Source organism: Saimiri boliviensis, chromosome 10, assembly GCF_048565385.1.
Source record: "Saimiri boliviensis isolate mSaiBol1 chromosome 10, mSaiBol1.pri, whole genome shotgun sequence".
NCBI classification, from domain to species: Eukaryota; Metazoa; Chordata; class Mammalia; order Primates; family Cebidae; genus Saimiri; species Saimiri boliviensis.
Window position 1 is genome coordinate 18363404 of NC_133458.1, and position 17974 is coordinate 18381377.

General features: G+C 41.2%; 1 protein-coding gene across 8 annotated transcripts in view; it reads right to left on the reverse strand.

Annotated features, from left to right (window-relative positions):
* The window catches only part of UBN2 (ubinuclein 2), a 104215-nt gene extending 88173 nt beyond the window's left edge, over positions 1-16042 (reverse strand). For 3 of the 8 annotated variants that reach the window (XR_012512016.1, XM_074379014.1, XM_039472886.2), the window contains exons 1-2: positions 15262-16041; positions 9335-9427 (exon numbers count right to left, since the gene is read on the reverse strand). Coding sequence is in view for 7 of the 8 variants with exons in the window: in XM_074379014.1 (XP_074235115.1) it covers positions 9335-9427; positions 15262-15729 (561 nt within the window). In the remaining variant the exon portion in view is untranslated. Of the gene's footprint in view, positions 1-9334; positions 9428-14756; positions 15123-15261 lie in introns of those variants that run through there. The other 5 variants (XM_074379013.1, XM_074379011.1, XM_074379012.1 and 2 more) reach the window with 5 other exon arrangements.
* Between the last annotated feature and the right edge of the window lie 1932 nt (positions 16043-17974).

A 17974-nucleotide genomic window follows, 5' to 3' on the forward strand; every position in this document is an offset into this window, starting at 1 on the left:
ACTTCTGGGATGCTGAAATGGGTGGATCGCTTGAACCCAGGAGTTCAAGACAAGCCTGGGCAACATGGTGAAACCCTGACTTTACCAAGAAAAAAAAAAAAAAAGCCGGGCATGGTGGTGTGCACCTATAGTCCCAGCTACTTGGGAGGCTGAGGTGGGAGGATCGCTTGACCCCAGACAGTCAAGGCTGTAGTGAGCCGTGATCACACCACTGCATTCCAGTCTGGGCGATGAAGACCCTGTCTCAAAAAAAGAAAAAAAAAGAAAAAGAAAAAAATTGTGGCAGAAGAGTATTTATTAATATAGAAGGTAACAAGAGCAGCTTACTAGATGTTATGTACAGCTCGGGCTAGTCACAGAAAAGGTACTATCGATGTTCGCTATACATCTGAAAAGATCCTCAACTGGTAATCATGGAGATAACATCTAAACAACAAGATATTGTTTTTTTCTTTATCATACGAACAGGGTGATCTCATCTATGAAATACAAAATACAGTAATATATATCTATAGATATGTACGAAATGCTCAAAGAATACACAACAAACAGATAACCATGGTCATTATGATGGGGAAGGAATATAATTCGAAGCAGTGGTGAAGGAAGACTGGTATAATATGTATCATTTGAATTGTTTTTAATAAAAGGAACATACTCATGTATTGCTCAGGTGATTTGTTTTTTTTTTTGAGAGATGGGGTCTTGCTATGTTGCCCAGGTTGGTCTTGAACTCCTAGGCTCAAGCTATCTTCTCTGCCTCAGCCTCCCAAGTAATTGAGATTATTAAAGGTGTTGGCCACCATGCCTGACTCTAAAAAAAAAAGTCTTTATAGTGCAAGAGAGTACATATGTAATTGTACATACCTTTTTAAAAGTCCTGAAAGGATATACTTTAAACCATGAAACTATTCATATGGTTCTGCCTGGCAGTGGACTTATAGGTGATTTGCTGATTTTTATTTTGATCTTTTCATTTATCTGTATTTATATATTCTTTTACAGTGAACAGAAACAAAAAAAAAGTCTTTGAAATACGTTAACTGCCCACATATACACAGCTCTCTGGGGCAAGAAATTCACAGTGTCTCTAAGGAGTGATCTAGTTAGCTGGGAGTCAGGGGTAGGAAGGAGATTTACTTTTCATCAAATTACCTTTTGTATCTTCTGAGTTTTATTAAGGACATGTACTACCCATTCAATAAATGTTATTTTCTTAGGTTTGGCCCACTAAATGTTCACTACCAAAGTCTGGAACTCCTCTTCACTTGGCTGTGCTCCCTAGTCTCACTGTGGAGAAAGAGCTTTGGATAACCTGTATTTGACACACCCATACCTGAGTAGCTCTTTCTTAACTCACTCTCCAGCAACTAGGGTTCCACAGGCATTGCTGCACTTATAAACAGATTTCTGCCAAGTATAGGGCACAATCCAGTTCCCTCCTTCATCACAGAGGCCATTAAAGTAGTTTTCTAGCTACAGTTTGCTTTTCCTCACTTGTGGCCTTCCTGGAAAACTTCCAACCGTGACCCGCCTCCTGCCTTACCTCCCCATTTCTATTCTCCACCCTGTAGTTCCCTAATTGTGCTAAAATTCAATAATGTGCAAATTGTATAGGCTGGAACCAAACTCCTGACAGTTGCCAGAAAGGTACATGTAAATTAATTCACAATATTAAAATTTAGCCTAAAGAAACTCGTTACATTAGCAAAGGATTAAATTACAGTGTCTTCCCTGCTAGACAGAACCTGTTTTGAATTACTTTCTCTTGATAAATTCTCTGAACCTCTGCAGTTAATATTACACAGCTTACATATTAAAATCCTATAAAAATCAAAACTTATTTTCCAAACAACAACAACCAAGGCCTTGAATTTTGCTAAATCTAAAGTAAAGAACCTCCTTCTTATCTACTCTTCCAGGCACTAGTTCCCTGTGACTCAGAAGAATATTCCTTACTGAGTCATTAATACTTGCCTAACCTGACAATCAGTGTTTCAAGCCAATGCAGCCTCATTACACTGTAACACTAAACTGGAAAGCAAACAGACAAGATGTTCTTAGTACTGGACCCCCTGACCCCGAATTGCCTCCAGCTAATAGTAAACCAAACTAATAATCAACATTCATTGATCACCTCTGGTAGACAGAGGAAGCATGACCCTGACCCCTAAGGAAGACTCCAGTCTCATAAGTGAGAAGAAAACATTCTGCTGTCACAAGACTCCCTATTTGTCCCAGCCCTGCCACAACCTTATCTGTTTACATCTATGCCCATTTCTTCAACCTACCAATAGAAAGGAACAGAGTTTCAAAGCAGTGGAAATATAGCCAAGAGCTGACTACACAGCACAAAAATAGTATACACAATCATCACATATGGATATTGGTCCTTCACTAAACACCCTAAAACTGCTGATTCTCAGTTGTTCCTAAGGGATTAAAGAAGGCTGAAGAGAATCTGTTCAACTCAAAGAGGCCAAGGAATTAAAAGGCCATGTCACAGCAAGCTATTAGAATTGGTAACTGCAATAAAGAAACTACTATTTGAGCTAGGAATTCCTCCTTGCCCTTTATTTAAGACCCTCTCTCCTCCCCAAGTTTGCTTTAAAAGGTTATTTTATGTTTTTATCGTACATGTAATATCATACTATTATTGGTCTACAAAACCCTAAATCCATTGGTATTTGTGTTTTGCAAGTAGAATTTACTTTGTGGTGGTTTGCACAAAGCTCTATATCAAGACGATCCTTAGGGACCAGACCTAACATAAGACTCCCAAAAAACAGGAAAACTAGCCTACAAAGTTCCCAAGGATGCTCTAACCCCTCAGCAAGTATGGATGATCAATAATAATATGAGTAACTGGCCAGGCACGGTGGCTCAAGCCTGTAATCCCAGCACTTTGGGAGGCCGAGGCGGGTCGATCACGAGGTCAAGAGATTGAGACCATCCTGGTCAACATGGTGAAACCCCGTCTCTACTAAAAATACAAAAAATTAGCTGGGCATGGTGGCATATGCCTGTAATCCCAGCTACTCAGGAGGCTGAGGCAGGAGAATTGCCTGAACCCAGGACGCGGAGGTTGTGGTGAGCCGAGATCGCACCATTGCACTCCAGCCTGGGTAACAAAAGCGAAACTCCGCCTCAAAAAAAAAAAAAAAAAAATAATAATAATAATAATATGAGTAACTGACACAATTCTTACAACTCCCAGAGACAGTACATAAATGCTTTCAAAACACCTACTTGCATCAGCTTCACATTTGAAGACAGTTTTAAAAAAAATCCACAATTATTTTAAGACAAAATTATATTTCTCTCTACTCAGCTGAATAGTATTTACTGTGAAGTTACTCATCAGAAATTAGTTATTCCAATATACTTTAAAACATTCTTTAAAACATATGTGAAAAGAATCATCTTTATAAGTCATACAAAAGAAAATCCTTATTTTTCATTGTAAATATATATATATATATATATACATACATACACACACACACACACACACACACACACACACACACACACACACTCTTCTTTGAGACGGAGTCTCCCTCTTGTCCTCCAGGCTGGAGTGCAATGGCGCGATCTCGGCTCACTGCAACCTCCACCTCCTGGGTTCAAGCGATTCTCCTGCCTCTGCCTCCTGAATAGCTGGGATTATAGGCGTCCACCAACATGCCCAGCAAATTTTTGTATTTTTAGTAGCGATGGGGTTTCATCATGCTGCCCAGGCTGATTGCAACCTCCTGACCTCAAGTGATCCACTCGCCTGGGCCTTCCAAAGTGCTGGGATTACAGGCATGAGCCACTTCACCCAGCCCATTTTATTATTTTTATTATTATTATTATTACTGGAGACAGGGTCTCAAGAAAATCAAGACTTTTCAGAAAAGTAATTTGTCTTTAAGTAAAAATAGTGTTATTCCATTTGGTCAGCTGTTTTATTTATAAGACTGCTCAGAATTACGGCCGGGTACAGTGGCTCATGCCTGTAATCCCAGCACTTTGGGAGGCCAAGGTGGGCAGATCACCTGAGGTCAGGAGTTCAAGACCTGCCTGGCCAACAAGGTGAAACCCTGTCTCAAAAAAAAAAAAAAGACTGCTCAGAATTACTTTTCTACTATCAAATCTACTCTTACCCTTCTTTTTAAAACAAATAAGAAACTACAGGGCTCTGAGGGTCCAAAATCACATAGAACTAAGCATGAAAGATGGTATATATAGCATAGTAAGCAGATTTTTAAGTTATAATGTGATTTCATGAATACTAATAAATGCCTGGCAAAATACATGTCTTCCTAGTCAAAGAGTCATTCAGATTCACAGAGCCTTAACTGAGCCCCTGCTAGGCACAAGGTATTATGCTAGGTGCTTTCCTTTAGATTATTGAATTTACATCCAATCCTAGGACAGCATGATCTTTCAGAATGGCTGGAGTAATGGAGTGAGAAAAAATCACTAAGAAAAATCTTCAACGATTACAGGTTATCCTCTGTCCTAAAAGACTAAGAGAACAAGGCTATACTCATCGAATTGAACCAGCCTACTTTAGAGTACAGGTGGCCTGATAAAAGGCATATATTACCTAGAGACCATCTAAAAACTGAATTGGAAACTGAGATGTTTCAGCTAAACATTCTGGAGCCTTAACTGGGAATAAAGAGGCATGGGAGCCTCCTTTACCTGTATCCTGCCTCTTTTCTAACCTTCAAGACAAATCTGGAGCCTATATAGTTGTAGAAATGTCAAAACTTGGACTCAGCTATTTAAAAAGATTTACGTACAACAACCAAATTAGCATAATCTCGGTAAAAATAAGTACTTAATAGTCATACTGACCATTCCCCAAAAACCATTTAGTAATGAGGCTGAATGTGAATTGTCACATTACCTGAGCATAAGAGCAACAGAACAACAGGAAATAGAACATGGCTGTAAAAATAAGGCAGAACAAAGAAGGGAACCCCTTAAATTCAATGCAGGGTGCTCTTTTTACAGTTTTATACTCCTTACAATTTCTGACATCAATGATTTTCAACTGCTACAACACCTGCCCCAGACACCAATGAAGATCACTGTTGTTTAAGCGAGAAATTTTGTGATAGCCTAGAGTTCTAGGCCTACAGGGCCCAGCAGGACAATGTATCTTCTCTCAGGTCACTTCTGCCCTTATGATTTTATTTAAAAGTTCTAAATAATTATTTAATAAATAAATATTTAGGCTGGGTACAGTGGCTCACACCTGTAAACCCAGCATTTTGGAAGGCTGAGGCAGGTGGATCACTTGAACTCAGAAATTTAAGACCAGCCTGGGCAATACGAAAAATATATATGTAGATTTTATATATATATATAAAAGACTATATATATAAAACCATATATATATTTTTTTGTTTGTTTGTTAGAAACAGGGTCTTGTTTCTTCTCTGGATTTTTATTTTGCTGACTTACTCTTATTTCCATTCTAATTAGAGATTTTATGTACATTAACCAAAAAGCATGGCCAAGTGTATATCTATGAGTATTAACTGTGTATGGTGCGCGCGTGCGTGCGTGCGTGCGTGCGTGCGTGTGTGTGTGTGTAGTTAGTTTGGTAGAAACAGGGTCTTGTAGAAACAGGGTCTTGTTGAGTATACAACACACACACACACACACACACACACACACACACACACTCACTCTCTCTTAATACTCATAGATATACAATTGATCATGCATTTTGGTTAATGTACACAAAATCTCTAGAATGGAAATAAGAGAGTAAGTCAGGCCAGGCGCGGTGGCTCAAGCTTGTAATCCCAGCACTTTGGGAGGCCGAGGCGGGTGGATCACGAGGTCGAGAGATCGAGACCATCCTGGTCAACATGGTGAAACCCCGTCTCTACTAAAAATGCAAAAAATTAGCTGGGCATGGTGGCACATGCCTGTAATCCCAGCTACTCAGGAGGCTGAGGCAGGAGAACTGCCTGAACCCAGGAGGCGGAGGTTGCGGTGAGCCGAGATTGTGCCATTGCACTCCAGCCTGGGTAACAAGAGCGAAACTCCATCTCAAAAAAAAAAAAAAAAAAAAAAGAGAGTAAGTCAGCAAAATAAAAATCCAGAGAAGAAATATAGCCCATTAATTTAGATGATAACAAGATCACTGTAAATATAATAACAAGGCTTGAATATATCTAAGTCAACTGAAACTCAATTTCATCAAATAACTTCAGAATGTTGGTCTTCCTATGCCAGATACTATCCTAGGGTTAACTAAGAAGACTTAATGCTAACTTTAAGGTAGTGAGTCATATACTGAATCACTTTACTTATAGGAATTTTTCCATTTGCAAAGGGCAATTCCAATCCTTGATTTTATAACTCTTGGCAAAATACACTCTAATACAGTGCTGGAGGGAGTAGAATGGTAATTTAGTAATATATACTAAAATTATGAATGCATAAATCCTCCGATCTGAATCTTCTTTTTTTTTTGAGACGGAGTTTCGCTCTTGTTACCCAGGCTGAAGTGCAATGGCGCGATCTTGGCTCACCGCAACCTTCACCTCCTGGGTTCAGGCAGTTCTCCTGCCTCAGCCTCCTGAGTAGCTGGGATTACAGGCACGTGCCACCATGCCCAGCTAATGAATCTTCTACTTCTAGGAATCTGTCCTAGAGTTAAACTTGAAATTGTGTAAAATGCCATTTTACAGACTAACTTACTACAGCACTATTAATAAAGGCAAATTTTTGAAAACAACCTAAATAATTTGGGGACTGGTTGAAGTGTGATAGTTCCATGCAATAAAACTGCATGCAGCCTTTAAAAAAAAAAAAAAAAAAAGGCACAGAAAGCACTCTGTCCTGATATGACACCCCCCACACACAAATATACTAAGATATAATAGATAAAAAGCCAAGAGCAGGCCAGGTGCAATGGCTCACACCTGTAATCCCAGCACTTTGGGAGGCTGAGGCAGGTGGATCACAAGGTCAAGAGTTTGAGACCAGCCTGACCAACATGGTGAAACCCCATCTCTACTAAAGATATAAAAATTAGCTGGGCATAGTGCCATGGGCCTGTAACCCCAGCTACTCAGGAAGCTGAGGCAGGAGAATCTCTTGAACCTGGGAGGCAGAGGTTGCAGTGGACCAAGATCACGCCATTGCACTCCAGCCTGGGCGACAGAGTGAGACTCCATCTCAAGAAGAAGAAAAGCCAAGAGCATAAGCATGTACAGTATTCTATGATATGCATAAAAAGGGACGGGAAAGGAATAGGTGTATATGTACAGAGATATAATATCTCTAGTACCACAGGCACGTTACTTGCCTAGGAAGTGGGATTTGATGGGTAGGCAATACAAGAAGAAGAAGATTTTTTATTTTTGAATTTTGAGCTACATAAGTGTACTGGTTGGTTAAAACATTAAGTTTAACCAATGTATAACTTGTATAAAAAACACAGTATTTTAAGATTTATATATCCTATTTAGGATTTATACATCCTATAGGATTTTACAATTTATACATCATGATACAATATAATCTCAAAAGATTATATTGTAATTAAATACTACAAATTAGTGTAACAACTTTTGCTATTCCTTCTATTAAAATACTCACCAGTCCATCCTTAAATTTATTATTTTATAGTCACAGAATAGAGAATCAGAAGGATCTCCAAAAAACCCGAACCTCTAAATTTATAGATAAGAAAACTACGGCATTGGCCAGGCCTGATGGCTCATACCTGTAATCCAAGCACTTTGGGAGGCCAAGGCAGACAGATCACTTGAGGTCAGGAGTTTGAGACCAGCCTGGCCAACATGGTGAAACCCCATCTCCACTAAAAATACAAAAATTAGCCAGGGATGGTGGTGCATGCCTGTAATCCCAGCTACTACTCAGGTGGCTAAGGCAGGAGAACTGCTTGAACCCGGGAGGCAGAGTGCACAGTGAGCCAAGATCATACCACTGCACTCCAGCTCGTGTGACAGAGACTCTGTCTCGGGGCGGGGAGAGAGTAAAAACTGTGGCCCAAAGCCAAATAACTTCACCAAAAGGACACAATTAGTAGATGGCAAAGTATGGCCTAGGACCTGATTCCAATTCCAATCTGTTCTCATTTACTTCTTCTACCCCCAAATGGATTCTTAATTACCACAAGGAGCCAGCAGGTATGGGTCAAGATTCCAGTTGTATCTTGAGAGTACTATGAATGACAAGGTCAGTGTGAGCTGATATCCTACTTCTTGTGGAATACTTTTCAACTCACAGAGGAATCAGAGGGGTAAGGTGTTGCTCCTCAACTGGGTTATTTTTTAGCAAAGTGCCAAGAGTACTTAAAGCCATATGTAAACATGGGGTGAGAAGTGGGGCTTTCTACAACGTCAGTAATACTAGAAAATTTGAGAAAAATGTTAAGCAACTTAATCAGGTAATTAAAAAATGTTTTTGTATTCAAACAAACACCAATAGATTGTGGCACTGAATACAGAATATACATGAATATTTAACATAAACTAGACATTTTCAAAGAAGTCTCATGCTGGTTCCAATGAGTCTGATGCAAGGGGCTTAGAAGTACACACGTTCGCTCTCAAACTCTTAGGAGCCAGGAAGGTTTGAGAACTACTATGCCAAGGGAATTAAAATAGCATTCTCCATGGTGGTGGAAAGGGAACAGAGTTAGAGCTACACAGACCTGGACGTGTAGCCTACTCTTGCCACCGTGTGACCTTGGATCAGTTACTTAATCTTGAACTCAGAGCCTCAGTTTCCTCATCTGTAAAATGTGGTCAATATTACTTAGCTTGTGGTTTTGTTACAAGGATTGGAGACAATATATGTAAAGCAAATAGCCTGGACTCTACAAAGACTATAATAAATGATGGTTACTTGGCAGAATGGATGACTTGAGGTCAGGAGTTCACGACCAGCCTGGCCAACCTGATGAAACCCTGTCTCTACTAAAAATACAAAAAATCAGCCAGATGTAGTGGTGCACCCATAGTCCCAGCTACTTGGGAGGCCAAGGCATGAGAATCGCTTGAATCTGGGAGGTGGAGGTTGCCATGAGCTGACACTGCACCACTGCACTCCGGTCTGAAAGACAGGGCAAGATCCTTTTTCCAAAATAAATAAATAAATAAAATAAATAAAAATAAATGATGGCTACTTTAACTATCAGAATCTTTATTTGACTGTCTAGCCATTCATATGGTTTCAATTTGTGAGAACAAGGTAAGGCAGGCAATAGATGTTTATAAGCCCTCCCAACCAGCCACATCAAAGAAACAGGCCGATAGGATAAAATTCCCTAACTGAGCAGTTTTATACTCACATATTTCATTTCAAACTTCTTAGCCAACATTTCCACTTCTTGCCTCTCCCGATGTTCATCATTAAATGGGTCTTCTGTGTGAATGAGCTTCTTCTGATTCAAGGTGAATGGGAAAAGAAACGGAAGTATCCATTAGTATTACAACTAGTATTATTGTTTATTTATTTATTATTATGTAACGACCACTTCAATTATATATCAATAAACATGATCTTAAAGGGAATAAACAATATAGAACATATCTTATATAGCTATGTTATTATTCAGATACTACATCTTAAATTTAATCAATAAGAGACAACTTTTCCTAATATTAAGAAGTAAGTTACAAGGATTAAAACTAAAAAAAGTTGGTTCAGAGCAAAAAATACATGCAGTTGTAATGGACCCATATAAACTCCACAGTGGTTTGACGGCTAAGAACTCAACAATCCAAATTGTCTTCACCTGCAAAATGATCATATGGTCACCTCATTCATATCAAGGAAAAAAAAAATCCCCAGGAACATTAGCTAATTGTGAAAATCTCACTTATAATCCTAATTTGATATCTTCACTAACAAAGATTAACTGCTAGGCCGGGCGTGGTGGCTCAAGCCTGTAATCCCAGCACTTTGGGAGGCCGAGGCGGGTGGATCACGAGGTCAAGAGATCCAGACCATCCTGGTCAACATGGTGAAATCCCGTCTCTACTAAAAATACAAAAAACTAGCTGGGCGTGGTGGCGCGTGCCTGTAATCCCAGCTACTTAGGAGGCTGAGGCAGGAGAATTGCGTGAGCCCAGGAGGCAGAGGTTGCGGTGAGCCAAGATTGCGCCATTGCACTCCAGCCTGGGTAACAAGAGCGAAACTCCGTCTCAAAAAAAAAAAAAAAGATTAACTGCTTTGATCAGGAAATTCTTCTAAAAGGAGCTCTAGATTATTAATTAGAGTCAACAGTTAATCATCTGTCTGTAAGTTAACATTGAGTGTGCATAGCAGCTATCGCTCTCTGTTGAGGTCCAGTATCAACAACCATTATATCACCAATATCCTGTCAATGAAATACACATTACTTTTAAACAAAGCTAGAAAGGTGAAATATCTGCAAAAAGATTACATTAGCATGGCTTTCTTCTAGTAGGAGAGAGTGAAAGTTTATTATAATCCATGATTTAAAACACACACCCAGAGCTAGAAGCCCACATTAGCTATCTATTTATAAAAATAAACAAAAAGAGCAATCACATCCTTAAGTCTTCTATTTTTGTATACAAAAAAAATATATATGGTTTTCAATGCACAAAGATAAAAATACTACTTTTAACCAATTTCAGATGACTATGAAGTTAAAAAAACAAGACTAGATATTTTTATGGAAATAGCATTTTCAGGTAATTAAAAATGAAAGTATACTACAACTGAAATACTGATACAGATTCAGTTGACACTGAAGGGCAAGAAAATGCAGAAAGAAGGAAGATTTGCACTTTGAAATTGAGACACTTCGCCAGGCATGGTGGCTCATGCCTGTAATCCTAGCACTTTGGGAGGCTGAGGCAGGAAAATTGCTTGAACCCAGAGGCAGAAGTTGCAGTGAGCCGAGATCGCGCTATAGCACTCCAGCCTGGTCAAAGAGCGAGACTCCGTCTCAAAAATAAAACATAAAAAAAAGAAAAAGAAAAAGAAAAAAGAAATTGAGACACTTCATCCTGAATTATAAAAGGTTGAGACATGATCAGTCTAAAAATCATGATAGAAAAATGTGGACAGAATGAATACCAAAAAATTCATCACACTTGGGACATTAGAATAAAGCCAGATACTTCTTTAAAGGAGTTATCTTTAGAATCAATTTTTTAAATTATTGTAATAAGTAATAAATTTATAGAATACTTCGCCCCAATACAAGTTACCAATGAAAGGCTGGGCACAGTGGTTCATGCCTGTAATTCCAGCACTTGGGGAGGTCAAAGCAGGTGGATCACCTATAGTCAGAGTTCAAGACCAGGCTGGTCAGCATGGTGAAACCCTGTCTCTACTAAAAATACAAAATTAGCTAGGTGTGGTGGCACATGCCTGTAGTCCCAGCTACTTGGGAGGCTGAAACAGGAGAATGACTTGAATCCGGAAGGTGGAGGTTACAGTAAGCTGAGATCGCGCCACTGCGCTCCAGCCTGGTCGAGACAGAGCAAGACTTGGTCTCCATAAAAAAAAAAAAAAAAAAAAAAAAAAAAGTTACCAATGAAAAACATAAACATGATCCAAAGGGGAATAAACTATTAAGAATAAACTAACAAGGAATCCTGGGCATGTCAGGGTATAGCCTTAACCAGAGGCCCAGGTTAAGGACAGTGAGCAATCACCACGCCTATTACAAACTGCTCCCCATGTACTGTGAAGCCCAAATACTTATTACAGTATGACCCATTTTATATGTATAAACACATCTATCTATCTATCTATCTATCTATATTTTTTTTTTGAGACGGAGTTTTGCTCTCATTACCCAGGCTGGAGTGCAATGGCGCGATCTCGGCTCACCGCAACCTCCACCTCCTGGGTTCAGGCAATTCTCCTGCCTCAGCCTCCTGAGTAGCTGGGATTACAGGCACGCGCCACCATGCCCAGCTAATTTTTTGTATTTTTAGTAGAGACGGGGTTTCACCATGTTGACCAGGATGGTCTCGATCTCTTGACCTCGTGATCCACCCGCCTCGGCCTCCCAAAGTGTTAGGATTACAGGCGTGAGCCACCGCGCCCGGCCCAATCCATATTTTTAATAAGAATCACTTTATATGCCATCCTAAAATACTTTATGTAGGTATCAAAAGTACAGCTCCTATTTTCTCCTGACAGCCTACAAAAACAAATTTAAGAAAATTGACTCACTTTTCTTTTACAGTTAAGAAAAAACACCCTCCCGCAATCAAGACTAAGCTTTTTTGTTTTTTCAGGTAAAAAAAAAAAATCTGAAAAGTATCAACTACCCACATACAAAACTGATGCAGTAATTTTGTCCTTTGATCTTAACTCATCAACACCATTTTCAAGAAAAATGCAAAACATGCGAACAACGAATTACCATGGAATTCTCAAATAGTATAGTTATATTAACACACTATAATCACTTATTTTTCTTTTTACAGTAAACGTTCATTTAATCATGTTCACAAATGAGTGTTCTGGTTCACTGATCTTTCTGGTTTACTAAGAGGTAAACCTTTTCTTGTGTATCCATCATTGCCAAAATTTATTTCTAAAATGCACTACTACCCTTTAGCCAGAAATGGTGACCAAATTAATCTTTCAGGATAGAGATGACTCCTATGCCTATCATCACCCTAAACAATCTCAATCACAGCACTGTACTGCATAGAGACACTATGATTAAAGGTTTGGCTGACCTGTAGTTTTGTTTTTCATATTTTCCCAGCACAAACTTACTTAATTGTGGTTTCTTCATTAGTAAAAAGAGAGCACAGAAAAATTTGATTGTATTTCAGTAAATCAGGGTTTTACTGTTCATTTAGTATTTACATGCACCTTAATATGAAAAGTATCCAATATGTAACCCATCTTTTTATTTTTTTTTTAATAGCCCCACATCTACCAATTTCAGCATCTGGAGCTAAAATCTTATTTTGTGTTAGATGGCTATTTCAAAAATTTAGAGCTCTTTCTCTTTTAATTCTTCTAATTTTGGGAACCATCAACTTTCCGGACCAATTCTAATGTTTGCATTTTGCTTTTTGATGGTCTCTCTTCTAGGATTTCCTTTCATGAAACCATGGCAATTTTACTTAAACATATGTTTTCTATGCTTTCTAGCGTAACAAGGGTACTCACTGGCAGCAATCATAGAAAAATGTGGCAAATCTTTGTTGCAAAGGTGATTATATACAATGGATTTTGTTTCGTTCAGAGTAATATGAAAAAGCATGTAAGGTTGATATACAATGAGAAAATTGGGCCAATAGACAGCTACACTGTTTAAATAGAGTAAATGGAAAAATTGAATGGAATTATTCCTCTTTCTCCTATTACATGAAAACATTAGTTCCGGTGTTAACAAGTCAGCAAAACTAGGGTGTCAAAATGAACTTTTTTCTTTTTTATAATTAAATGATACACATCTATTATTAATTTGTAATTGTGATTACAGCATACACAGGGACATAATAAAGGTCTTTGTATGTCTGCTATGACTTAAATTTTACTTCATTTTGGCAGAATCTTCTAAACTATATGAGTCAATTCTAAGAAATTTTGTTTTTGTACGAAATTGCATCACTACGGAAAGAAGTACTAATAAAATTACATACATTTGTAAAGAGAGGATAATAGTTTTTACCTTACGGAGTTCTGCTGGACTACTAGAAAAACGATGTGCAGTGCTTAGAACTGTGTCTAGCACACAGTAAGAACTCAGTAAATGCAGTTATTGCCATGTATTTTTACCGAAAGATAAAGTTTTCACCGTCAATTTGTGAAAATTACAAAAACTGCAAACCAATTTAGATTAGCAGCTTAAATACAATTTGTTTGAAAAATGCTCCAATCCAATATTTTTAATACTCTTTTGGGGAAATGAGTGACATCACATTTATAAAGAAGAGGGGGCAATCAAATGAGTCTAAAGAGCAAAATGTGACATGGAAGTGACCAAAATGATCTCTACCCTTAAACAATTCATTTTGGTTGAAGACATTTTGTAATGATTTGACCACACAACATTTCTAAATAATGATCAAAACATTAGCTGGCCATGAATTAAATGAAATGAAATCTAATTGTTCAACATGATACTTCGTGACTAAGTGGTCAGTCATTTTGACCATAAAGGTAGCTGAAGATTAAAACAGAACAAGTGACTTCAGGAGTCCATTAGACCCAAGCTAAAGCAAAAACCTAATAACAGGCATAATTGCTAAGCAACAGAGGAAACTGTTTTCTTTCTTTACTGTTAATCTACCGTTTCCCTTTCTAACTTACTTCCGAAGATCCACCAACCCACAACAATAAAAATTACAATTACCAGCATAATCCCTACCCTCTATTGTTCACCACTTACATCAAAAGCCTGCCTATATATTTTCAATAAACTTTTAAAAATTCAAAGCTGAGTTTTTTTCATCATTCTCCGAAAATTACAAAGGCTGAGTACAATATTCTTCTATAAACTCATGATAATACACTTAAATAATATGACGGGCAGGTGTCAAATAAAACAAGAGACACCTTCCCATTCAATTACAATATGAAAGAACTCCACAAAAAGGAAAGCTAAAAAGGTTTACCAATACCAACGAGAGAGAAAAATTAGTAACCAGATTAACTAACCCACTTCTCTATTTCTAAGGTGGAATCCTCAGTCTCTGAAAACCTTTAATTATTCTTAAATTCCTTCGATTAAGAAAAATATCACAGGCACGCAAGCACACCTCAGCAGCCACGGCGCCCAGCAAAACAAACAGTGATGAGGATGAGGATGATACGAGAGGGGTTACACAATCTCTCTGCTTCAGACTGGGGGGCGTGTCCCCCAAGGTTTTCTCTTCCTTTCTACTGGAACCACAGCTGTAGCGCCACAGGGAGAACCCAGCCACACGGCCTGCAGGGCCCCAGGATTTTGTGTGGGGAGCAGAAAGGAAAAAAGGAAAATCTGAGGTTCCGAAAGGTGCACAAGAAAACAGGCTCCGCGCGGCGTTGGGAGCGAGTGTCGGGGGTCTGGGGATTCGGCGCAGCCGGGCGAGAGCCTCGGCCACCGCTGGGGTGGAGAAAGCAGCGCTCACAGCCCCGTCCACCCCTCCGCCCCAGCGCCCCGCACCCCACCCTCGGGGCGACCCGGACGCGCTCGGTGGGCGTCCCAAGGTGCAAACCAGCTGGGGAAGGCGGCGGGTCCTGAGGCTCCCGGGGTCTGGGGCAGGAGGGAGGAATCTTCTGTACCCGTTGTTCTCCGCACAGCAGCAGCTCCGGGTAACTGAACTCCACGCAGCTCTCGTCGGTGGGGTCCTTGAGCACCAGCTCGAGGCGCACAGTCTCTCTCGGCGGCCGCGGCGGCAGCTCAGCCCGGGAAGCCGACTCCCGCGGCGGGGGCGGCTGCAAGGGCAGCGGTGGGAGCGGCGGCGGCGGCTCGGGCCGCGGGGGCTCCCGCTGCAGCGACATGGGCGGCTCGGCGCGGCTGACCTCGCGCTGGGGGAGCGGCTTCTCCCGCGGCGGGGGCTGCGCGTCGGAGCGGGGGGCAGGCTCCCGCGGGGCCGGCGGCTCCGCCCGGGCCGGCTCGCGGTACGGCTGCGGCTCCAGCCGGGGGGGCTCGCGGGGGTACTCGGGCTCGCGCTCCGGCCCCGGGTACTCGGCCTCGCGCCGCCGCACCGGTGACAAGCTAATGAACGCTACCCTGCGCGGCTCCGCCATCCCCACTGTTCTGGCCCTCTGCTTTCGCTCGAGCCGGCGCTCGCCTCTACGCCGCGCTGCGTGCCTCCCCGCCCTTCCTCTTGCTCTCCGTCGCTTTTCTTCCCTCCACCACCCTCAGCCGTCTCCGCCGACGCCACGGTGAGTGCGGACCGTGCCCCCTTCCCCGCTACTACGTTCTGATGGGATTCACCGCCATCGCCAGGGTCGCCGCAGCCGCCATGTTGGATCCCCCACATAAATAGAAGCAGGCCGCTGAGCGGGCGCATGCGCACAGAGGAGACGCTCGCGTCCACTGTCGTGGCTGTTGCTCAGTTTTCCTCTTTTCCTCCCAACAGTCTGGAGTCCAGACAGGTCGGCGGAAGTGACGACATGGCTCGGCCTGTTTCCTTGGAAACGGAGACGCCGTCTGCACCCTTCCTCAAAGGGAGAGTTCTGGGGTTTCCCGAGTAGCTTCCTATTCGCACCCGGAAACCAGAGGCGCTCCTGGAGCTTCCCGGGACGAGCGTCGGGATGCGCCTGAGACCGACCTAGTCATGGCGCGGGGTCTCCCGCGCTGGGTTCAAGGGAGTTGGGGTTGTCAGCTGATTATTCAAAGCGGACCCTGGGCAGGGGTAGAAGGGACGCGCTGGCCGTCGTGTCTGCCCGCCTAGTGTCCCCGTAGCCTTAAATATCCAGGGAAGAAAGGAAGTGCCCAGCTTCAGTCCGACTACCCCCAGCGGCTTCCCTCCCGAAAGCGCAGGCCTCCGCTTCTTAGAACTACTCTGGTTTCCCTCGCCCGGCCGCAGTGAGAGTTGCGTGGGGGCAGGGTCATTAAATGTTCAATAACGCTTTGCAGTTGGAAAATTAACAGGCAGATGAAGAGTTCTAGGTTCATCCATAAGACCAAAACTGTTGAAATCAGTAGAAAACGTCTTGAGAGTTTGGTGGTATTTTAGGAAACATACTTATGAAAGAATGTTAAAGGACACATTTCAGGATGGGGAAGGGATTGGGCACGCCTGGTAGGCTCACTTGTAATTACTTAATTGAAAGTTGGGTTTAAAAGAATGAGAATTATTGGCCACTTTAATCCATTGAATAAAAAGTAAATCTGAGGGCTGGCCCTCCATATCCTGAAGGGAATCCAAGCCTTCTGTTAATTGCATTAACTGGATTAACTTTTTATTATTATTATTTATTATTATTATTATTTGGTATACTCTTGTTGCCCAGGCTGGAGTGCAATGGCAGGATCTCGACTCAGTGCAACTTCCACGTTCCAGGTTCAAGTGATTCTCCTGCGTCAGCCTCCCAAGTACCTGGGATTACAGGGGCCCGCCGCCACACCCGGCTAATTTTTGTATTTTTAGTGGAGACGGGGTTTCATCGTGTTGGCCAAGCTGATCTCAAACCCCCGACCTCAGGTGATCCATCCACCTCAGCCTCCCAAAGTGCTGGGATTACAGGCATGAACCACCGCGTCCGCCCTGCTTGGATTAACTACTGAGAGTTCATTAAGTCACTGTGACGTCATAGACAAATTCTGAGCGGGTTCCGTTTTTTCCTCCCTGTTACTTTCCCTGCTTGGACTAATACGGTGATGAAATCTGTGATTCCAAAGGTCTCTCCCAGCTCTAAAACCCTATCTTTTCTCCTCGGCACCATGTTTTACTTCCATTATCTCCTTCCCTGTTGCTCCTTTTCTGATTCCAAATTCAGGTCTCATTTTTAGATTGTCTTAGTGATACTTAAATGACCTTTCTGCCTTCAGTCTCTATTCCTGTCAGTCTTGAGATGGGATCATATTAATGTCTCTAAAAGAGTTTTTATTATATCGTTATCTGTCCTGGCTGCAACTTACCTACAAACTGAGTTTTATGTATGTATACTGATATTCAATCTCCACAATTTAGCTCAGAGACTGCAAACTGGTGGTGTGCACCTTCTTCTACAGGTATGTTACTTATCCAACATTATCTTCTAACTTGTAACCCACTGAGTTTTCCAGTGTTTTGATTCACAACCCACAGTAAGAAATTTTATATTGTAACCCAGAGTGTACACCCATATATACATAACACATATGTGCATATCTGAAACGTAAGTTTCATAATACTTATCTACTGCTCAGGATAAACTAAAAGCAACAGAGCTAATTTAATATAAAAATATTTTATAATACAGTGTAGAAAAATGTTAATATAAATTATATAGAAGCAAATTAGGAAAGATTTTATTTAATGCCGGGGAAGTTCTTGCCTGTTCA